The 25212-nt window shown below is 38.4% G+C and overlaps 1 protein-coding gene and 1 long non-coding RNA gene across 2 annotated transcripts in view; one reads left to right on the top strand and one right to left on the bottom strand.

Moving 5' to 3' along the window:
• The window catches only part of LOC125787717 (uncharacterized), an 80292-nt gene that overhangs the window by 3926 nt on the left and 51154 nt on the right, over positions 1 to 25212 (bottom strand). The gene's annotated exons all lie outside the window — the stretch shown is intronic.
• tacr3a (tachykinin receptor 3a) overlaps positions 1 to 25212 on the top strand; it is a 48083-nt gene that overhangs the window by 19050 nt on the left and 3821 nt on the right. The window contains exons 3-4 of the mRNA XM_022681629.2: positions 334 to 484; positions 24915 to 25111. Coding sequence (XP_022537350.1) covers positions 334 to 484; positions 24915 to 25111 — 348 coding nt within the window. The remainder of the gene's footprint in view (positions 1 to 333; positions 485 to 24914; positions 25112 to 25212) is intronic.

Here is a 25212-nt window from a genome sequence, read left to right as displayed (position 1 = left end):
TAATTTTTAAAACGTTTTTTATTAAAATGAACTAAAAACAAATAAAAAACTTTTCAGTGTTTTGTCATAAACAAGAAATTTGCTGTTTTAATTTAAATATCACAATAATATTTTAGAATAATATTGCCCTACACTAAATGTTGACTTTACATTGTTTTATTTGTTTAGGGTATTTGGACATGTTTTATATTCTAGACCCAATAATTAATTATATTACTGTTCTCTTATATATTGGGCATCATTGCAGCGCTACATGTACGTATTATTATAAAAATTAGACTCAACCATTGTTATATTGTCCAATCATAATTTTTTTTTTTGTTTGATCGACAGGTACCATATCATAGTGACTGCACTGGTGTACATGCTGCCCCTGGTGGTGATGGGGATTACCTACACTATAGTGGGGGTGACGCTATGGGGAGGGGAGATCCCTGGAGACTCGTCGGATAATTACCACGGTCAGCTGCGTGCAAAGAGGAAGGTAAGCAGCGTCCCAATACCTGTCCCATGACTTTTGTCATAACCCATGAAAGCTAACACATAATAAATCATGTAGTCTGTAAAATGCCTCTGCGGATGTAACTCCCGGTCTTCCTTTCTTGAGTGGTCCTGATGAGAGCCGATTTCATCATCACGTTTTTGATGGTTTTTGCAGCTGCAATTTTCTTTATTTAGTTGAGTAGTTGTTGCTTCTCATAACCTGGATTAGAACATTACTCAAATATTCACTATTCACTGTATACCTGTAACTCTACCTCTTCACTACTTTACTTTAACTGATGCTCTCAAACTTTACATTAAGAGACAATAAATGAAAAAAACTGAAAAGTGGTATTTTTCTCTATCATTCTATCTTATCCTTCTTCTGTAACTTTTGTGTACTATGTATATCTGCTACTGGATGTGTATCCATCAAACCATTCTCCATCCGTCCATCCATCCATCCACCCATCCATCCAATCATCCATCCAACCATTCTCCATCCATCCATTCATCCACCCATTCATCCATCCATCCACTCATCCATCCACACATCCATCCAACCATTCTCCTTCCATCCATTCATCCACCTATTCATCCATTCATCCATGCATCCATTCATCCATCCACCCACCCATCCATCCACACATCCATCCAACCATTCACCATCCATCCATCCATCCTCCATCCATCCATCCACACATCCATCCACACAACCATCCATCCATCTATCCACCCATCCATCCACACAACCATCCATCCATCCATCCAACTATCATCCATCCATCCATCCATCCATCCATCCACACAACCATCCAGCAATCCTCCATCCATCCATTCATCCTCCCATTCATCCACCCATCCATTTATTCATCCATTCATCCACACATCCATCCAGTACAAGAACTACCCTCCCTAACAGGCCTGTGGTTAGAAGAAAAAGTGGCCACTGGTAAAGAAAAAGAGAATAGAAACTACTCTTTATATTTATCAGTCTTTCCATTGGTTTTCTAAGGTCTTGGCTGTGTCTCCTTGAGCTTTAAATTAGCATCTCAGCTCCACCACCTCTGCTCTTCAAAGCTGCTCCTGAAATGCTCAGTGTAAAGATTGCAGAACCAGTTTACCAGGTTTACCAGGTGTGAAGTCAACAGCATCCCTGCACACAAATACCTGCACTGTGTTCTACCTTCCTCCTGTACTGACTATGATGCAAACATCCTTTTATTACAGCGTGTACAATATACAGCTCCGGAAACCACTACAGTTTCTGAATCAGTTTCTCTCATTTTGCTATTTATAGGTTCATGTTTGAGTAAAATTAACAATTGTCATTTAGAGCATTTATTTGCAGAAAATGAGAAATGACTGAAATAACAGTAAAAAAGATGCAGAGCTTTCAGATCTAAAATAATGCGAAGAAAAAAGCAAGTTCATATTCAAAAAGTAGTTTTAAGAGTTCAGAAATCAATATTTGGTGGAATAATCCTGGTGGTTTTTAATCACAGTTTTTTTCATGCATCTTGGCATCATGTTCTCCTCCACCAGTCTTACACACTGCTTTTGGGTAAGTTTATGCTGCTTTACTCCTGGTGCAAAAATTTTAAGCAGTTCAGCTTGGTGGTTTGATGGTTTGTGATCATCCATCTTCCTCTTGATTATAATCCAGAGGTTTTCAATTAGTTAAAATAAAAATAAAAAACTCCTAATTTTTAAAAGGGTCTCTTATTTTTGTCTAGAGCTGTAGTATGTTCTAAATCATTATTTCGTTTTAAATATCCGTTATGCAGCGGCCAGTAAGGGACAGGAGATCACGGGTGTTCAGCTTAGGCTTGTGCCCTTATCTTTATACACATTTATACACATTTCACGAAATTCTTCCAGTTTTTCTTTGAGGAACACTGTTTTTAACCATTTTAATATATATTTTTTTTTCTCATGCATTTGTTAACAATCTAAGGACGCCCCCACCATCTTTGCTTGTGTTGGTAAAGATGGTAAGATGTCCTTCTCAGTGTTCACACCACTGCTGTTGTCCCCTTTTTTCCTGAAATGTCCACATTTCGAGGTCGTATTCAGACTGTCACTTCCTTCACTTTCAACGCTTTTGACACATTTTTCTGCAGTGGGCTCTGGGAGGTCTGGGAGGGTGGCCATCCTGAGAAACCTTACCTGCCCTGCTTAAGTGCTGTCCTGCTGGGGAAGTCTGCTCACAGACCCACTCGCACAGGTCTACAGGATTCAGCACTACGTGGAGATCAATATAACAGGAGAGGAGCTGGGATGCTGTGGTGGAAATGCCAGACGGAGTGGGTTTTTTTGGACAGGTGCATGAGAAAGTCATTTAGAGTGCAGGGTTATGTAATAGAGAGATATAAAACTGGCACTAAAGATCTCTAGATTCTCTCTTTTAAGCTCATCAGTTTGACAACTGGCATTATTTTAAAGTTAGAGTTAAAGTTAGAAAACATTTAAATTCAGTTAGCTGTGAGGCATTATTTCAATTACAGTCATATGAAAATCTTAATCATTTTTAGTTGTAAATATTTGGGTCTTTGCAACAGCCATTTCAGTTTGATATATCTAATAACTGATGGACACATTAATATTTCAGGATTGAAATGAGGTTTATTGTTCTAACAGAAAATGTGCAATATGCATTAAACCAAAATTTGACCGGTGCAAAAGTATGGGCACCCTTATCATTTTATTGATTTGAATACTCCTAACTACTTTTTACTGACTTACTGAAGGACAGAATTGGTTTGGTAACCTCATTGAGATTTGAACTTCATAGCCAGGTGTATCCAATCATGAGAAAAGGTATTTAAGGTATTTAAGGTGGCCAATTGCAAGTTGTTCTCCTATTTGAATCTCCTCTGAAGAGTGGCATCATGGGCTCATCAAAACAACTCTCAAATGATCTAAAAACAAAGATTGTTCAACATAGTTGTTCAGGGGAAGGATACAAAAAGTTGTCTCAGAGATTTAACCTGTCAGTTTCCACTGTGAGGAACATAGTAAGGAAATGGAAGAGCACAGGGACAGTTCTTGTTAAGCCCAGAAGTGGCAGGCCAAGAAAAATATCAGAAAGGCAGAGAAGAAGAATGGTGAGAACAGTCAAGGACAATCCACAGACCACCTCCAAAGAGCTGCAGCATCATCTTGCTGCAGATGGTGTCACTGTGGATCGCTCAACAATACAGCGCACTTTACACAAGGAGAAGCTGTATGAGAGAGTGATGCGAAAGAAGCCATTTCTGCAAACACGCCACAAACAGAGCCGCCTGAGGTGTGCAAAAGCAAAAGCATACCTCAGGCGACTCTGTTTGTGGATCTGGATTGTTTAATGATAAAAGTAATTACACCACATGCTTTCTCAGGTTTGATGTGGAAGTTTTGAAAGCTGGGCACATTTTGCATTGCATGAAGTCGTTATTGCCTCGTTATTCCACGCGTGAGCATCGGTGCCAATTATTTTTCAATTCAGACAATTGCTTTTTCCCCCCAGCATTTTCTTTTTTACTCAGTAATGGGGAGTTTTCCAATGTAGCGAAGTAAATTACTTGTATCAAAATGTACTTGAGTAAAAGTAAAATTGCTTTCAAAAACTACTTAAAAAATTACAAATTACTCATAAAATCTACTCAATTACAGTAACTTGAGTAAATGTAATTCATTACTTTCCACCTCTGCAAATAACAGAGTGATTAAATGTGCTTAACTCTGACTATTTATACATCAGAGAGCAACTTCTTAGAGAAATAGTTTCTATGACTCAGTAAATAAAATCAGTATTCATTTCGTGATGAAGCGCTTCCCTCCCTCAAGTCAAAAGGAGGCTCTGGGGGCGGCTGGAGACGTTCCTGAGCCCTGTGGAAAAGCAGAATGCCCTTCAAGGCAGCCACAGGGATTCCCCTGGAGGCTGAATGCAGAGTCGCAATCTGAAAGTGCCTTTCTTTCCTGGAATCGTAAGTAAGTAGTCTATAGATACTCGCCTTCAGCGTGTACCGGGAAACCAGGACAGAATGAAAATGGGAACCAGCTGGGCCCTAGGAACAAACTGGAAAGCAATGGTGGACCTAAATGTGAACATAAATCACGAGCAGTAGCTTCATACCCAAGTAATGTTGTGACACAGTGTGACTGCTGGATCATTTAATTCCTCATTCAACCCTCAACTCGATTGCAGCCAGATGGTGCTTTAAGTAGACTGATGTGCTTTTAGCTGTGTTTTAAGAGATGTTTTCAAAAGCAGCCTGTTAAAAATGTGTTGTTTCTGGCAGCAGGGACTCTGTAATCTCTGCACTTCACTGCTTTTAACAAAGAGCTTGTTGTTGTTGTTGGGGTGGTTGTTGGCAGCTGTACAAATGCAACACAATCATAAGGTTAGGAAGCCCATTGACACGTATTAATACCAATTGTTAAAAGGAGTTAAAAGCTCTGGAATAAAAAAAAAAATAAGAGAGCACTTAAAAAAATGATGAGTTTCTTTGATTTTACCAAATTGAAAACCTCTGGAATATAATCAAGAGGAAGTTGGATAAAACCATCAAGAATACCATCAAACCACCAAGCTGAACTGCTTGAAGTTATCCAAAAGCAGTGTGTAAGACTGGTGGAGGAGAACATGATGCAAAGATGAGTGATGAAAACTGTGATTAAAAACCAGGATTATTCCACCAAATGTTGATTTTTTGAACTTGTTTTCTTTGCATTATTTGAGGTCTGAAAGCCATTTCTCATTTTCTGCAAATAAATGCTCTAAATGACAATTTCTGAAAGAGAATAACTAAGGTGATTACTTAAGTCTATTGAGCCAAAGTCTTGAGGAGTGCATGGGTAATGCTTTCTTCCTAAAGGCTACAAATAATCTAATGATCCCAACTTTCCTGGCAGGTCCGGAAGTCTCCCACATATTGGTAGTGGCTCCCTGATGGCCACCAATGAATTAGTTGAGTTACCAAAACTCAACTAAGATAAGATAACTAAGAAGAACAATATTTTAATGACTTGATGATCTACTTTTAACAGGTATTTTTTTTTTTTTTTTAGAAGCTGCCTGTTAAAAAGTAGTTTTTTTCCACAGCAGACAGTCTGTAATCTGTGTGCTTCAGTGCTTTTAAGAAAATGCTCTGGTAGTTGGCACTTGTACAAGTTCAATACACTTAAATCTCTACGGCTTTTGTCGTCTTCACAAAGGCAGAAGCTTGAGAAGACCTGTCACATTATGAGCCAATCTGTTCTTCGAGGCGCACAGCTCTGCGTTACTGAAGGACAAGGCTAAAATCTGGGGCTATTGCTGCTCGGCCTTGCACGGCTTTCCAGAAGCTTCGCTCAGGCCTTAGTGTAATAAAGCTGTGGCAGGTCCAATATGCCCTCCGCTCTGCATATCCCACATCCTCTGCAATCAATGCCGGCTGCCACTCAGCTCTCAGGACCCGGCAGAAGTAACGTCTTTCATTACAGCCTCTGGAATTGCTGGAGCTCTTTGCTTCGATCCGTGCTTCGCCTGGCGAGGCGCCTTGCTCCTTTCCTCTATTAAGAGCTAGTTAGGAACTCAAATACGTTTGTGTGTGTGTGTCTCTCTCTCTCTATGAGTGTGTGTGTGTGTGTTTGTACAGAGCCAGGCAAGGTCTTCAATGCACCAAATGCCCCCACTTCCCCTCTTCCTTAGGGATAATTAAGAAGGATCAGAGGGGGGAACATCTTCTCTGGCTTTGAAATAATCCTTAATTACAGCCAGAGACGTGTCTGTCTTCAGTAAGATTTTAAGGATTGGGTAAAGATCTAACGGCAAGCAAAGGGAGGAGTGAGGAGTGGCCATCTAGGGTTCTAGGGTTTTTTCGGCTGGTCTTTTGCTTGGGTTTAATTTTGACACTTTGCTAGAATGACTAGTGGATGGAGTTTAGAAGACTTGAATAACCACAAGACGTTAAATCCCATCATTTAGGAACATCACCAGGCATCCCATCTCTCACGGAAGGCCTGGGAGTCTTCTGGGCTGCTGCAAATGGTGGTTCAATGTGGTTTCTACAGCAAGGTGGTTGCTATGGTTACCAAGATGATTACTATGATGTTGCTAAATGGTTGCAAGGTACACTTAAAAAAATCATGTCAACTTTGTGCATCAGATAATTAGGTAGATCAAGCAAGAGTAGTCATTGTATTTACTGCTTAATTTTCTCCAGTAGTTCTAACATACTTTTTCAGGAAGTGTCAACTTAAATGAGTCCATTGACACTACATGGGAAATTTAAGTATTGTCAACTTAATTAATTTTCATTGTACACTGCTGACTTAAAAAGCTGAGTTAACTCAAATTAAGTGTTTAATTTGTCCTTTTTTAAAAAAAATGATTTGTTAAGTCAAATAAACTAACAATTCATCTTCATTTTAACACACACTTTCAAGTTAATAAAACTTTAGTAATATTCACATAACTTATCATTTTAAGTTAACCATGGGTATTCTCAACATATTTAGTATATTATTATTTATCTGCCAATACTGACAGTACAATACTGGAGCAATACAGGAAAACGGGGGAAAGAGTGAACTCTGTAGCTCAAAGCCAGCATACTGTGATCACCAGGAACACAGAATAAAGGTAACTTGCTCTTACAGCCTACAACACTGAGATCTGCCAATCAACACATATGTTACAATTACTGCACGCCCAGGATAAGGTAGCTTTGGGCAACAGACAACACAAAGATGGTAAGCAAGGGAGAGTCCAAACCCAATATGCAAATATATGGTACCAGGAGCCTATAGGAAAGCTGCATGAACCAACATTGTAGAAAGAGCATTGACACAGGTAGTGACTAAAACCCTAGTAAATATAACACGATTTTAGTTTGTTGTGCAGATTTGTTGTGTACCTAAAAATATTTGTTGGGATTCCATAAATAAATTATATTAAGGAAATCTATAGATAGATAGATAGATAGATAGATAGATAGATAGATAGATAGATAGATAGATAGATAGATAGATAGATAGATAGATAGATAGATAGATAGATAGATAGATAGATAGATAGATAGATAGATAGATAGATAGATAGATAGATAGATAGATAGATAGATAGATACTTTATTTATCCCGAAGGAAATTTAGGAAATTTACTAACGCTCAGATTTATTTTTTTCTTTGAATTCAACTGTTCTGCAATTGGGTTCAACAACCCTCTGGGCTGGAGAGCTACTAGTCTTAATTAGCGTCTCCTGGTCTAGATCTAAAGATGCAGCTGGCCATGGCGTAGTATCGGTGTCTTCACAGCAAGCTCTTGAGATGGCTGCAGTATGTGGTCAAGCATCGTCCTGCTGGAATAGCATGCAGTAGTGATTGCAGATTGATTATCTTTTTATCGGTGATGAGTTCTGCTTTCGTCTTGGTGGAGACGAGCAATGAATCCATAGGTGGAGTCACTAAGAAAAGCCCAGTGGATTGAGCTATGGTCAGCACAAATGAGCAGAAGGACTGGTGTTGTGGTGTAGACGGTCAATAAGCTACTTGTTCTTAGGTTTTCTTTGATTTCCACATGGGAATGTCAGTATTGTCAATCTGATGTTGTCAAATCAATATTAAAAGCACCTTTGGGGAAACATAGCACATGAACAAGCTTCAGCGATGCCTCCGAGCTTTGTGTAGCTCAGCTAATTCCATCATAAATGCAATAAGACCTCGGCTAAGCAGGATGCTGGCCTAGCTTTAGGTATTATCTAATGTGTGTTTTCTTTTGACGTGTGAAAACCAGTAAACTAATCACAAGAAAGTGAATCACAGCTTCTGAAAGATATGTCTGCTGCCTGCATTCGGTTTATAAAGTTACCCAGACTCCCTTGTCAAAGACTGTTAGTAATTTCCAAACATAATGATGCAAAACGTAAGTGATTAGCCAGGGACTTGCTGGGGAAGTGGCTGGAGGCTTTTTTTTTTTAACTGCGTAATTCAATATGCATTACAGTCTTCCAGAGAATTAAGCGCTGCATTCGTATAGGTAGATCAAGCAAGAGTAGTCATTGTATTTACTGCTTCATTTTCTCCAGTAGTTCTAACATACTTTTTCAGGCAGTGTCAACTTAAATGAGTCCATTGACAATACATGGGAAATTTAAGTATTGTCAACTTAATTAATTTTCTTTGTACACTGCTGACTTAAAAAGCTGAGTTAACTCAAATTAAGTGTTTAATTTGTCCTTTTTTAAAAAAAATGATTTGTTAAGTCAAATAAACTAACAATTCATCTTCATTTTAACACACACTTTCAAGTTAATAAAACTTTAGTAATATTCACATAACTTATCATTTTAAGTTAACCATGGGTATTCTCAACATATTTAGTATATTATTATTTATCTGCCAATACTGACAGTACAATACTGGAGCAATACAGGAAAACGGGGGAAAGAGTGAACTCTGTAGCTCAAAGCCAGCATACTGTGATCACCAGGAACACAGAATAAAGGTAACTTGCTCTTACAGCCTACAACACTGAGATCTGCCAATCAACACATATGTTACAATTACTGCACGCCCAGGATAAGGTAGCTTTGGGCAACAGACAACACAAAGATGGTAAGCAAGGGAGAGTCCAAACCCAATATGCAAATATATGGTACCAGGAGCCTATAGGAAAGCTGCATGAACCAACATTGTAGAAAGAGCATTGACACAGGTAGTGACTAAAACCCTAGTAAATATAACACGATTTTAGTTTGTTGTGCAGATTTGTTGTGTACCTAAAAATATTTGTTGGGATTCCATAAATAAATTATATTAAGGAAATCTATAGATAGATAGATAGATAGATAGATAGATAGATAGATAGATAGATAGATAGATAGATAGATAGATAGATAGATAGATAGATAGATAGATAGATAGATAGATAGATAGATAGATAGATAGATAGATAGATAGATAGATAGATAGATAGATAGATAGATAGATAGATAGATAGATAGATAGATACTTTATTTATCCCGAAGGAAATTTAGGAAATTTACTAACGCTCAGATTTATTTTTTTCTTTGAATTCAACTGTTCTGCAATTGGGTTCAACAACCCTCTGGGCTGGAGAGCTACTAGTCTTAATTAGCGTCTCCTGGTCTAGATCTAAAGATGCAGCTGGCCATGGCGTAGTATCGGTGTCTTCACAGCAAGCTCTTGAGATGGCTGCAGTATGTGGTCAAGCATCGTCCTGCTGGAATAGCATGCAGTAGTGATTGCAGATTGATTATCTTTTTATCGGTGATGAGTTCTGCTTTCGTCTTGGTGGAGACGAGCAATGAATCCATAGGTGGAGTCACTAAGAAAAGCCCAGTGGATTGAGCTATGGTCAGCACAAATGAGCAGAAGGACTGGTGTTGTGGTGTAGACGGTCAATAAGCTACTTGTTCTTAGGTTTTCTTTGATTTCCACATGGGAATGTCAGTATTGTCAATCTGATGTTGTCAAATCAATATTAAAAGCACCTTTGGGGAAACATAGCACATGAACAAGCTTCAGCGATGCCTCCGAGCTTTGTGTAGCTCAGCTAATTCCATCATAAATGCAATAAGACCTCGGTTAAGCAGGATGCTGGCCTGGCTTTAGGTATTATCTAATGTGTGTTTTCTTTTGACGTGTGAAAACCAGTAAACTAATCACAAGAAAGTGAATCACAGCTTCTGAAAGATATGTCTGCTGCCTGCATTCGGTTTATAAAGTTACCCAGACTCCCTTGTCAAAGACTGTTAGTAATTTCCAAACATAATGATGCAAAACGTAAGTGATTAGCCAGGGACTTGCTGGGGAAGTGGCTGGAGGCTTTTTTTTTTTTAACTGCGTAATTCAATATGCATTACAGTCTTCCAGAGAATTAAGCGCTGCATTCGTATGCTGAGCGCATCTCACAAGCTTTAATGACACTCATTTTTGTTTGGTCTTCTTTTAGGAAAGAATTTCTTTGGCTAAAAAGATTTTTATACCCATTATACCCTTTTTTTATTTCACTTATCATCTCTGCATCTTTTATTATCCTCCTTTTAGCCTCTACTTTAATCCTCAGGACTGCAGTGCTGAAAGTAATGACCAAATAATAATAATAGCTTCTCTGTGGTGGTTTTCTATCCTGTGGGGTCCTGATTAGAGATAATTATAGAACTAAAAAGTGTCACATATAGACACTATTTTTCAGTGGAGCTAAAAAAAAAAGACAAAAAAAAAAAACGGATGATGGGTGAAGTCATAATTATAATCAACTTACATTATATTGACGTCACATTACTATTCCCAAATTTTCCCATTCCAACTGTTAAATTAAATTATTTTCTTTAAACAAAACTGGACATTTCTTGGGTTCATGCTGTCTGCAATACATGCAGTATAACACTTATAAAATATATATATATATATATATGATTTTTCTTTGATTTTACCAAATTTGAAAACCTCTGGAATATAATCAAGAGGAAGATGGATGATCACAAGCCATCAAACCACCAAACTGAACTGCTTGAAATAATTTTTGCACCAGCAGTAAAGCAGCATAAAGTTATCCAAAAGCAGTGTGTAAGACTGGTGGAGGAGGTGAACATGCCAACTGTGATTAAAAACCAGGGTTATTCCACCAAATATTGATTTCTGAACTCTTAAAACTTTATGAATATGAACTTGTTTTCTTTGTTTTATTTGAGGTCTGAAAGTTCTGCATATTTTTTTGTTTTTTCAGCCATTTCTCATTTTCTGCAAATAAATGCTCTAAATGACCTATAAGTAGCAAAATCAGAGAAACTGATTCAGAATCCCTAAGATATCCCCCAACATATTTGACGTGCTAAAGTTACTGATTTTATACTTTTTCAGTAACACAGATGCTGTGAAGTACCGTAGAAAATTGTCTTGCAATATTTTGAGGATCAGAGAATTACAGTATTGTGGACATTATATCCTTCCATTATATCATCATATCCTTAGATAGATGTCCTGCGATTTCCTCCCCCTACTGCACAAATTTCTCATGGGGTTTTAGACAGAAATAAACATCATATTCAACATATTCAACCATACAGCTTGATTGACGGCTGATTTTCAAAGCTTTCAAAAGCATTTATGTGTTTTAAACCCATCATACTTAGAGCAGTCATCTCCGCATTATCTCCATTGTATTTTGCTGAATTGTAGCCATAACAATAAGCAATGTCTCCCAGTCGGCAGGTCTTTTAAAGTGAACAGCCTATTCCTATCTATACTAAAGCACTAAAGAGAGACGTTCAGTGTTATCAACATGTGTAATCAACTCCTATTCCCCGCTGAGGGAGCGAGGTGTGCTTTCTCCGTCCGAGACGTCGTCTGTCGCCCGTTTCATTTCTCTTCAATAAGCATTGGAAACCATTCTGAGACAACCTGTTGAAATGAACAAATCAATGCCTCATTATGCAGCCTCTGAGTTGTTTGTCCTCTCAAATCTCTGAGGACGGCTTTCCTTGAACCAGCTTTGCCGGCGCTGAAAGACGCATCCGCCTCGCCTCTCAGAAATCTGAATAAAGCTGGAGGGGTGTGAGGGTAAATAGGGCTGCGAGATCAAATGATAAACTGGGTTATTTAGCTGTTCCTGCAGGCAGGACAGTTCAGTATCTCTAGCCTCTACTAGCCTCTGAAGGCAGTATATGTTACTGTAAAATCTCTGTGTGCTTTTGCACACCTCAGGCGACTCTGTTTGTGGCGTGCTTGCAGAAATGGCTTTTTTTGCATCACTCTCTCATACAGCTTCTCATAAAACTGTTGACCGATGCACAGTGACACCATCTGCAGCAAGATGATGCTGCAGCTCTTTGGAGGTGGTCTGTGGATTGTCCTTGACTGTTCTCACCATTCTTCTTCTCTGCCTTTCTGATATTTTTCTTGGCCTGCCACTTCTGGGCTTAACAAGAACTGTCCCTGTGCTCTTCCATTTCCTTACTATGTTCCTCACAGTGGAAACTGACAGGTTAAATCTCTGAGACGACTTTTTGTATCTTCCCCTGAACAACTATGTTGAACAATCTTTGTTTTTAGATCATTTGAGAGTTGTTTTGATGAGCCCATGATGCCACTCTTCAGAGGAGATTCAAATAGGAGAACAACTTGCAATTGGCCACCTTAAATACCTTAAATACCTTAAATACACCTGGCTATGAAGTTCAAAGCTCAATGAGGTTACCAAACCAATTTTGTACTTCAGTAAGTCAGTAAAAAGTAGTTAGGAGTATTCAAATCAATAAAATGATAAGGGTGCCCATACTTTTGCACCGGTCAAATTTTGGTTTAATGCATATTGCACATTTTCTGTTAGTACAATAAACCTCATTTCAATCCTGAAATATTACTGTGTCCATCAGGTATTAGATATATCAAACTGAAATGGCTGTTGCAAACACCCAAATATTTAGAGCTTTTTGTGTTTTCTGCTCACACTGCTCACGTACTGATCTCAGTCTCAGCACAGATGTAAAGATGGTGTATCTCAGGGGCCTCCAAGGCCTCAGCCTGACCCGTCATAATCAAACACTCTTCTAACTGACCTAAGGCCAGTGTTGCCTTTAGGCTAGAGAGAAGTTGCGAGCTTTTATAATCCCTGTGGATGTGAGTCACTGCCTCAGACAAAAATCCAATTACACTCCTCATAATGTCACACAGGATGTCATAATACAATATGTGCTCACTGATTTGTTTTGCGGACGAATTGTGTAAAGTGGTCTAATGCTGGTGTCGCATCTGCAGGGTGTGAGCAGGGCGGGAAATCTGCTCATTTCAGAGCCCAGTTTAATAACGTACAGCAATGACATGCTAAAATTCACAGACCAGGAACTAATACTGTGTCACATGACTTTCTATTTCTATTTCCCATTGAAGCTGAACAACACTGCACTGATCTGCAGGATATGAGGTCACAGTAAGTCCTCCTGCATTGAATGTGGATGTGTTTGAGGTCTGCATGGACAATTCTAGCCAGACACTGCCGGTCACGATCATTACCACTGTGCTGTCCACTGTGGGTGGATGTATTCCAAGTAGGGGTGTGCCATATCGTATTGTACCTGATAATATCGTCGTGAATGATATTAAACCCTGAAATATGGTGCCACATCAGGGTTTTACTTTTTTTTCTGTTTTTAGCAAAAGAAAAATTCACACTGTTCTCATTTCCCATTATATATCTACTAGAGACTAGAGATTATATCTGTTCAGTATCATTTATTTTACTTTAATCCTGAATATATGGAGATATTTGGAGTGCACTATTATTATTTTTATTAGTATCATGGCTAATTCAGTGTTTTATCATATCGCCAAAAGTATCGTTATCGTGAAAATACCTTGAAATACCATGATATTATTTTAGAGCCATATCGCCCACTCCTAATTCCAAGTACAAGTCAACGATTATTTCTCCACCTCTAAAAATGATTGAACATGAAAGTTAAAAGGCATTTAAATAACTACATGTTGTTTAAACGTGGAAAGTACTGATTATTTAATGATAAAATGTGTGATTTGTTGTGTTTGGGCACTTTTGTGTAAGTGTAACCCATTGTGTTTCTGTCCCCAGCATTATGTGTAATGCGGTACTGTTACAAATGAATGATTAGTCGTCATTTAACTTTTTAGTCGACAATTTTAAATAATAATCAACATTAACGATTATATCGACTAATCGTTACAGCCCTATCATTAACATCACCTTGCTGCGAGCATATGGCCAGTGTTCATTTCAGTTCACCTCACTCACAATGTATTTTATACTGGGTGTAAGTTGCTCAACACACAGTGATATGTATTTATTTTAGTCTTTATGTATAGAACAGTTTGATGAAGCACATCTGAACAAATTTATGGACCATAAAAATAAAAATACCAAACATGTTTTCCTTTTTCTTTCCCTGCAGGTTTTACTTTTGTACAGTTAAAGCCACAAAACAGGTTATCAATCAATGAATCAATTAATGAATAAGACTATTTTATCTAACATGCGTCTGTATTGAAAATGTCCTTTTTAAATAGCTCATTTAAAACATATAAACTCTCCTGTGAGGTCCTGACCACTGAAGAACAGGGTTAATGGAGGATAATATACAAAATAAGTATATATTAAATATACAGGACTACAATCTGTAATTATAGCAATAAAAAAAAAAGTGCTCCTAAAAATAGATAATGGCATTAGAAGCAGTAGAAGCTAGGAGGTGATCATAAAGTCTTATTGGGTCTGCATATATAATTTTGGAGTAGTTTATCTAGACTCCTATTTTAAGCTCAGAATTTCAAATATTTATCCAAAAAATGGCTAAATATCACTCATCGGCTCGTGGCTCCTCCTGCAATATCGCCCGGCTCCACTGGGTAATAACTCGAGGAGATTAGCTTGGGCCCTGGTGCCAAATGCCTGGTGTCGGGGATGATTAGTCATGTTTAGCAACTGTTAGCATGGCACTAATATCCGCATGAGTTGCGACCCCTGAGGGAGGCATGCGGGCTGGGACAAGTCCATCTGAGCAGCAGCCCTGCGCCGGCTCCATCTCACAGCAGTGTTAAATAATTTACAAATGTGACATAATTGAATAAATGAAGCCTAACGCCCCAAACTGCGGTTTGGAAATAACCCGCCCGCCCTGTGGTGCTGGCACTGTTGCTGCTGCGTCTCGCTGTCTGGCTGGACGTTGCCTCGCATACTGATATCTGTTTCAGAGCCTCAGTGCTGGAAAACGCGAGTAAACATCTCCCCAGTACTGATCTCATCTTCTGTTGCATTTCAGCAGCTGACACCATGCTTAGAAACCCAACTGGGAGATGTTCACTGCAAATACTGCACTAATCGGCATGCTGTTAGGTCTCAGAGACAAATATGTTACTGGTTACAGGTGCGGTCTGATTTAGACACTGGGTCTTGACTGGGGTGTCACGAAATTATCGAAATTATGTCATGGTCTTGAGCCTCGAAGTCAAAAAGATGATCGACGCAAATGCTGCAGCACACTGTAGCTCAAAGAGCAGCCCTTTCTCCAGAGAATGTGGACATTCTCATCTTCTTAAAGAAAAACTTAAAGAAAATATAAAAATAACAGTTGTTTTGTCTAGCCTCGAATATGTTAATAGTTTTGGTACCTTAAGGAGCATCTTTCTCTCAGATAAAGTTAATAATATATCTTTATTAAAGAAAAAAACTAGTCATTCTCAGGGACCGAAAAAGTCTTAAAGTCTTATTTTTCATGTTTAACTGTTATAGTAGGATAGAGTTCAGTTTGTTAAGGCTCTAATTGTTCTATTATTTTGTACATGACTGTTCCTGTATTTTTTTATTATTTATTTTGTTATGTTGCACATTGCTGTTTTAATAGTGCACACTGCTGCTACCAAAAAAAGCCACTAGATGGCATTACATATATATCTAAATTAAATTATTTCAATTTGACCATTAGTGCCTAATGTGGTGTATTACAGATCACTTGTATCACTTTGCATCACTTATATCAAGCCCACCTTTTGAAATAAGATATTGTAAATTTGATGAATCAAACCAATGACTGACCATAGACTAATCTAAAACTGGCATAGGCCTCTCTGCTGTAAGAAAAAAGAAAAAAGAATCGAATCGAATCGTGACCCTAAAATCGGAAATAAAATCGTGACACGTCTAGTCTTGACCCAAAATCACATAAAGTAACTTCTCTTGTCTTGTGAAAAAAGGCTCTGAGACAAATTCTTGGACAGTGTACCTCCTGGTGAGAGATTATTGACTGCTAGACATGCCTCTACGATGCACTTTAATGCATTTTATCCAGTTCACAGACTTTGGGAGGGGGAGCGTTACTGGACTGAGAGAAGCAGGAGGGGTTGTTTCAAATAATTTCCCACCATCTAGACCATCCATCAGCCAGCCACCTTCACCTCTATTTGCAGTGGTGTCATTATGGTGAGTGCTCCAATTCTGCCTTCTGCCTGTAGAGCGACACACTGCCCCAGCTGCTGGTGTGATGAGCTGCTGGTGTGAAGCTATCAAATACTGCTGTCATTCACCCATAGTAGTGATACGAGGGACACTAACAGCGCACTGATATGTGCAGAGTGATATTTTCAGTAGGATAATGCTCGCCTACACAAAGCAAAGGGTTTCCTAGTCTCTGCTACACTTGTAACACTTCATTGGCCTGTCTGTGGGTGCCAAACGAACTGTAAATTGAAAATTTATAGGATCAAAAAGTAACAAATAGCAAAAATCATGTATGAACAGTATGTATGTGTTCACAGACTAATCAGTTGACCATTTAATGCTTTGTGTACAAAATATGTTGCCTACATGTATTTTTACAGTATATACGTACCATGTATCAGATTTGCATATGACTGAGGCACATACATGATAAATCCAAACCATACACATGTTTTTAAGGGCCCGGCTCTGTTCCATCAGCATATTGTTTTCCTCCAACACTGTGCCTCTGGATATGAATCCATATCAGTTCATTGATGGTTGTATTGTGCAGAGCCGGCAGATTGCATACAACCTTGATGAAAAAAAAAACAATCCGCCCATTTCTTTTATCGCTGTTTCCTGTTTCGCCACACAAAAGCAAGTTGGGTTTCTGTTGAGGCTGTACTTTTCCTTTTGTGCGCTCCTGGATCAATAGAAGAGCCAGAGATAAGGAGAAACGAGTGTAGAGAGGAGCTTTCAAGCCGGGTGGCTCTGCTGCTCTCGGAAATGTAAGTTGCAAAAGAGGGTTCTTTGATGATGCTGTAGAAGAACCACGTTCGGTTGATTTATTATTTTTTTTAACATAATGTTTCCATAGAACTTCCAAAGATGTTCTAGAAGATTTTCATCCATGTTTTGACATTTTCAGATATGAAACACTCAACGTCAAAACATAGATGCATCTAGATGGAAGCAGACAAAAGGAATGAAACTTGGTGGGTAGCTTTTTCATGTTCAACAGTGCATGTGAGGTTAGCAAGGACAGGTCTTATCTGTGTACTTGGCTAACTATGTATGGTCATCCAGTGGCGCAAGCTTTTTAATCTTTGAGTTAGAAAACCTAAGAGGCCTTAGAGAACAATTTGAAAGCAAATTAACAGTCTGGGTTTGAGAGGTTCCCATCGTAGGGCACTAGAAAACAGGATGGTCACAGTGGTTGCATTGCGTGCCACACTGGTATTACCATAGCACACTGTTCGTAGTAGTAGATAGGAGAAGCATTCACCAATAACATGAAGGATCTGAAGGATATTAGGGCTGCAACGATTAGTCGATATAATCAACAATGTAAATTATAAAAATTCGTAGAATTCCTCCAAATGTTCATTGTCAATTAATTAATCGTCAATTAGTAGCACTACACAAATTACTGGGTACAAAAACACGGCCTGCGTCTCCAATCACAACAGATTTCACATTTACTCGCTAAAAATCAGCACCTTCCACATTCAAGGGACAATTTTCTAGACATTTAAAAGCATTTAAATCCCATTGTCAGCTATTTCTATCGTTTTGAACCTATAGTGTAAGCTAGAAATCAGAGCCGTACCCACAGCAAGCAGAGAGAGAGGACATGGCAGAAATAATCGCTGACTAATCCATTAATCAGAAATATAATCATCAGATTAATTGACTACTAAAATAATCATTAGTTGCAGCCCTAATAAAATGTACAACATGCATGGAGTGACCCAACAGCCACAATCATGATCAGTGAGCTCTGTGTGTACATCCCGTTAGTGCCAGCACCATTGGCAGACGACAGAATGATGCATGACCACATGCACCTCATGCAGACCATTCTGTTGACCAAAGAATGTAATGTTTGCACCAACCACAGTGCAAGAACATTTTAAATTTAACAAGTTCGTACAATCTTTCTTAACTTTCACACACTCCAGTGTGCTATTCCAACAAGAAAAAAAGATTTTCCATATCAGTATAAATTTCTAATCATTTATTGTTAATAACCTTTATCTTCCTTCTGAGCAGCATTGCAATCTCACACTTCCTTCTGGGTACATTTTTTTTTTTGATGAGGATGATGATGAGTGTATTTGCCATAAAACACAAATAACTGAGTCATTATTATGAATCCCATAGTGAAATTCCAGACAGTAATTAGGTCTGAAAATTTGGCGTTCTATTTTTTTCTCACAGATTGTTGAGTGTTAGTAGAATGAGAAGTTGCAGAATGAAAAATGTCTTTGATGTGGATGGTTTTTAAGGGACTTAGGACACTAAATCAGGGATTTTAGCAGAACTAATCCTGGTGATCAGCCACTCTGCAGAATGGAGCTCCAACCCTAATCTTACACATGGAGCCAGGCAATGGAGACACGCTTTGGTCGACACTAAATTCTCCCAGGCATTAGCCAGATCACCAGAGCCAATACTGGCCAAGACCAATGCTGGCTTATTAGTCATTTTCCAAACTATGAGTTAAATCTCAAGATCTCTAAGATTCAAATCCTAACTAGCCTAATTAGACTAAAAGCTTGAAAAGTTCCAAGTTCTGCATTTATGAGATCTGTGATTCTGAGTGAGATTTTGAAGTGGAAGTCAAGTCTTATATATTTAAGAACGCAAGTTTTAAGGTTTTAGGAGACATAACAGGAGCAGTGGTGGTTCAGCAGTTAGAGCACGAGGTTGTGGGTTCGATATCTCGGCTCAGAAAGCTCCCTCTGGTTGCCCCTTGAGCACGGCTTAACTCTTAACCCACACTGCTCGCCGGACGCCCACTGCAGGGTGTGTTTTGAACTGGTTTTAAAGTTAATCTGTTTCTGAGCTATGGGAAGAAACAGCTCTGTACTCGTGAGACCTTGCCTTAAATCACTTCCTCTTCCCTATGTATTATACTGTGATGTATTATACTGTGTAGGTCATGAAATAATAGCATCTTCACCCAAACAGTGCATAATACTTTATATCTATCTAACAAAGAAGTTTGCTCATTTTTGCTAATTTGCACAATTGCCCATCTAAGATTTAATCCCTATTTAATGGCAGTTGTTAGTTTTAAAAGTAGTGCACTACATATGGGACATGGAGTGATTTAAGAAGGTATTAATAGTCACTGCAGGCTAGTTTTATGTAAATATTAAATGGCTATAAATAATGGCATGTAAATAATCACCAATATAATGGTAAAATGATCTTTATGCTGAGCTCTCTTTCGACCTTTTACTTGAGTAGAATTTTTTCAGCTGGAAAAAAGCCGTTCTTTGCAGTGGCAATACACTAAATATAAACAGATACTAAGCTTGATTAAAAAGATGCTGAATGCTTTATTTAATTTCATTTATTTAATTGTAAAGTGAGTGTAAAAAATGAACTTAAACTTGTTATTTTCAGGCTCTCCCAGTCAGCTCTCTCCCACACTCCCTGCTTTACACAGCACTGCCAGGGCATGATACTTTTACTTAATTACAATTTTTCAGTACTTTTTCCACCTCTGGTTATTAGTAACATCCCAATGTTACGCAACAGCGATCATTACTGGCTCAGACCTCCATCTGTGAAGGCTTCTCAGATGGGAAACGGTGTGTGGGAATCATAAAAAGCATCCAGGACACCTTTCCACCATGTCTGCTCCTGCGCTGGGATTCAGGTGGAGAATACTGATTACATTTAACAAACAGAAGAGCATCTCCTCCTCTTCATCGTCTACAAAACTCCAAACGCAGACGTCATTAACATTCTCCGCTCCCATGCTGCTTGTGAGCGAACCGGCCGGATGTAATGACTGGCACAGAAAGGCAGCGGTGTGTGTGTGTGTGTGTGTGTGTGTGTTCTTGGTCAGATACAGTATTTCAGCCTTTGCCTCAATTATTCATGCTCCACAATGATTCATTCATGTATGATGGCTCTGTGTTTGGTACAGTAGCCGTGAAACCTGATTAATCCTGCTCTGATTTCATGTGCCCTTCTGTCCTGCAATTTCATGGTAAATATGTATTTTTTTAGTTTCCATTGCAATTAAGATGTTTTTGTCATTTGAAAATTGTTGGTATAACTTTTAAAGAGAATAACGCTTTGATAAAAAATTACTAGAAGAAAGCTCAGCTACTATTCTAGCCCTGTACAGCTCGTTCTGTGTTTTCTTTCTTTTAACACCTTTCAGCTGGAAAAAAGCTGGTTTGTGCAGTGGCAATACACTGAATATGAACCGATACTAAGCTTGATAAAAGATGCTGAATGCTTTATTTCTTAAACTTGTCATTTTCGGGCTCTCCCAGCCAGCTCTCTCCCACACTCCCTGCTTTACACAGCACTGCCAGGGCATGAAATGACTATGCTGGCCAGTGATCAACTGCACTCACAAGATAACACCTCAGATAGCAACTTGTACAGGTATAAGTGTTTCTAAGCCACACCATGTATGTAACACTATTACGTAAATTTGCAAAATGTTGTCCAAATATTTAAAAAATAATGAATTAAAAAAGACTTTTTCCATCATTTTCTCTGCTATTGTCTTTTCGTACTTTTTCATAATTTTTTCACCCAGACAGACAGTCAATCGTTCAGCCCTCTTTTTCTTCTTCTCCTTTTCAACCTCTTATTTTTTTTCCTCCATGATTCAATCTCACAGAACCATTTTCCTGGAGATGGGAGGGTGTCTCCTGCTCAGCCCCTTCATTCGGTTCTCTCGGACTTTCTTTTCTCTCTGATATTTCTCTTTTCGTCTTTTTGTTCGTTTTTTTTTATCCAATCAGTGGCTTACTCATTCTCTCTTTCACCTCTTTCTTTCTTTCCTTCTATCATTTCTTTCCCATGCTTTAATCTCCGGGGTCACTTCTAGTCATAACAGGTACGAGGCAGTGTTTGCTGAAACACGGTGGAAGTCGGTAGGGAGGGAAATTGTACTCCAGCTAATGTGTTTGTTTAAGCCGGATTGCCAGATATAGAGGTTAGACACCCAGGTGGAGCTTGTTGGCGGCTTAATGTTCAAACACTCAGCGCTGGTTTATGGGTTTATGCCAGGAGCCTAGCCAGGATTTCATTTCGAAGGGCTTAGAAGCTCCAGCTAGCAAATAATACGTCTTATAGTGGGTTTTACAACCGTCAGCTAACATGCGTTACGTGGACGCCATTAGAAAATGACCCTTAGTGACCATAATTAGGAGGGAAAACACTTCTAAAGGGTCCACATCACTGAAAAATTTGTATAAATCAATTTGTATAGTGTCATAGATCAAAGAAGTTCATTGTTTAAAATGGAATAAAACTTTATGTACAACATTTTAGAGTGAAAGGATGAGTGTATTGAGAAATTTTTTTTTTACTGAAATTGAATGGAGAGTATTAATAATAATAACCTGTTAACGATACGAAAAGATGAGATGCGATTGGTCGGTGGTGTTGTATGGCACCCTGCTGCATATTTACAGGGTTCTTGCACCTTTTTAAAAGTGAAATTTATTGCTTTTTAAGATCTTTTTAAGACCTCTTTAAATATAATTGAAGACAAAAAAAATGTAGTCATAATCCTTTAAGTTCTAACTCACCGCTAATGTAAGCTAGCTTTCCGCTAACCTTAGTTCTATCTCCGGTAATGTTAGCTAGCTTTCCGCTAACCTTTTTAGTGCTATCTCTGGTAATGTTAGCTAGCTTTCTGCTAACCTTTTTAGTGCTATCTCTGGTAATGTTAGCTAGCTTTCTGCTAACCCTTTCCTAGATTTCTGCTAACCTTTTCAGTTCTATCTCTGGTAATGTTAGCCAGCTTGCTTTAGCTAGCTAAAGTTAGTATGTTAGCTAGCTTGTCACTAAATTTAATATGCTAGCTAACTCACTGCTAATGTTAGCTAGCTCTCCGTTAATCTTAGTTGCCGCAGACATTTTAAGAACTTTTTAAGGACCCGCAGGAACCCTGATTTAGCCCTAGCCAAAACTGATCATCACTGGATCCCAAAAAGAACCTCAATTAATCTCTAAAGATGCCTCATAGACGCATTTTGGGGAGTCAGTGATCTCTCACCAGGAGGTACACTATCCAAAAGAGTATTTTTGATCTAAGAGTCTTCTTAGAGAGCAGTGTGGGAAACACCACAAGTGTCTAATCAGACAATCATGTAATCGTTTACATATCTCATGCATCTGAGACATGCATGCTGAGTTGTACATATGTATACATATATGTATGTATATATATATATATATATATATATATATATATATATATACATGTTGCAATAAAGGAAAACATATTTCAGTTTTGAGAATCTTTTCAGCAAATTGTCATTATTATCTGTACAATTTGCTCCAAGATTTGGCTCATTCCTCGTCAGAGAGACTGGCATAATTGGATAATTGGTTATTTGTGTTTGTTTAATCGTATTTCTGGAATTATTATGAATTCTGCTCAGTCTCAGAGCTCTGCCGCTTTTTTTGATGAAAGTGTCAGATTGTATTTATGAGCTCTGCCTTTTTCATAAGCCTGTCATGTCCTGTCATTTCCCCAATCTAACACAGCCATGCGATTGTGCAGCAGCACAGCAGCACTGGTAAGTTCGAAGAAGAGAAATAAAGCGTCAGCAGACGGTCAATGCATGCTTTTTTTAATCATGCGTTTGTTTGCACCGTCACTGGTGTGTCTAGCTGTGTCATTGTGGTTAAATTGGGATTTAATTGGTTAATTTTCTGAACTCAGTGAAACAGCAGGAATAGTGTGGCACCGGTGGGCTGACTGTTCTGATCCCGGTTAATTAGTTGTTTCTTTGTTGAGTGGCAATTGTTGATGAAAAACACTCAACAGGACTCTCAACAAGACATCAACAGCATATCAGTGATCTTGTAGCAGGAGGAAAACACTTGAAAACACTCAATAAGTCACCAAAATAAACAAAAACATTTAATTAACTTCATAAATACAATTAGCTTATACTTAAATTACAATAAACGCCTGCAAAACTTCTCTTTTTACATCTTTAATAATTCACGTTGTCTTTTCAGCTTTCAGCCAAGCGTTCAGTTTCAATCAAATATAATTATCATTTCTGTGCTTCCTTCATCATGTTTTGATTAGTTAAAATGTTTTCTGAATAGTAAACTTTGTTTTTACAATGTTTATCTGTTGGATTCTCTGGACATTCTTAGAACGAATTTGTTAAATATTCTAGTAGTGTTTTATTCACTTATTCTCTCAATTGAATATGGAATTTAACATTTAATAGGAATATCTGATCTATTTGAGTAAAGAAAATTTATTATTGTAATTAAGAACGTATTATATGTCGTGAATAAAAATACATGTGATTTTATTTGGAAAATGTTATGTAACGTTAATTATTTGTCACGTTAGTTATTCATCAATTGAATTGAATATTTATATCATGTTTTTTTTTTTGTTTGTTTGTTTTGGGAATGTTACTTCAAACATTTCCATTATGTTAGGGTTTGTGTAAATGGAAAGGTCGTGTGAGAAACGTATAAATAATCTTGTTATTGGCGGCCGCGACCAACGCCCGCGAGAACTGCGACCTGCTTTCCGACCTTTAGTTCTAACAGTTCTACAAGGACTACTGGTTCATTCTTTACAAACTAACATACAGACACTCTGGCAGAAGCTGGAAAGAGACCGAATATGTCTGTTAAAGACAGAAGACGAGAAAGAGAAACTAATCCGCCTGAAACATTTATTATACTCTACAACTGTAGGGGGAGCCCACGAGCACAAAATCTCAATCCTACCTAGTGGAGCTTTAAGAGAGGTCTGTCAGATCCATTTTCCAAACTGTTTCAACAAATAACGTTCCTCTATCCACAGGAATGTGAACCAGGAATATAGAATAGAAGACTTTTTCCCTCATTACAACACAAGTGATGCTCTCAAACACATTCAGAGGACAATAAATTCAAGTAGTTAACTGTTAAATCTGACTGAGGAACTTCGAAGATGTACAAAGCTGTCATCTAAGCAAGATGGCTCCTTTGAAGTACCTAAAATATAAAATATTCTGGTTTACTTCTATAAAACCTCTTTAAAACACAAATTCAGAATAATAACAGGTACATTTTGAAAGGCACGACATCCTCTAAGGGATTTTTTTATAAGCTTAACATATCTTTAGCAGTTAGTATGGATTGAACCATTCCGTTGATTTAAGTTCAGCACCTTCTATAATAGCATATAGTGACTCAAAGTGCGCTCTAATAAACAGTTGAGCAGACGTTAAAGGGTTAAGCTCTACTGGGTGTGTAGAAAGCGATGCAGTTTTGTTCCATACTGCTACTTAACTTCCAGTTATGAAAAATCACTCATGAAAAATGATGGAGCCTTGAGGTTCTTGAGAAGGTCAGATTCGCTCAAACTGGCCGGGTCACATTCTTCATTCCTCGTTTCCTCTGAATCTTCTCTCTTGTTGTGACCAAATGTCACGTCCTCCCACCAAATGATAATGCTTCCCTTCTCTCGCTCCCTCTGCTCGTCCAGGTGGTGAAGATGATGATCATCGTGGTCGTGACCTTTGCCATCTGCTGGCTGCCGTACCACGTGTACTTCCTGATTACAGGCCTGAACAAGCAGCTGGTGAAGAGGAAGTCCATCCAGCAGGTCTACCTCGCGGTCATGTGGCTCGCCATGAGCTCCACCATGTACAACCCCATCATCTACTGCTGCCTCAACAGCAGGTAACCCTCTTTTCTTCTTCCTGTGACTCCCATTGCCCTCGAAACTTGTTCACTTACTGTGCTGATGACAAACGCTTTGAACGTTGAACTACACTGTAAAC

This window comes from Astyanax mexicanus, chromosome 25, assembly GCF_023375975.1.
Source record: "Astyanax mexicanus isolate ESR-SI-001 chromosome 25, AstMex3_surface, whole genome shotgun sequence".
NCBI classification, from domain to species: Eukaryota; Metazoa; Chordata; class Actinopteri; order Characiformes; family Acestrorhamphidae; genus Astyanax; species Astyanax mexicanus.
Note: the sequence above shows the minus strand (reverse complement) of the source record. Positions and strands in the feature narration are given on the sequence as shown.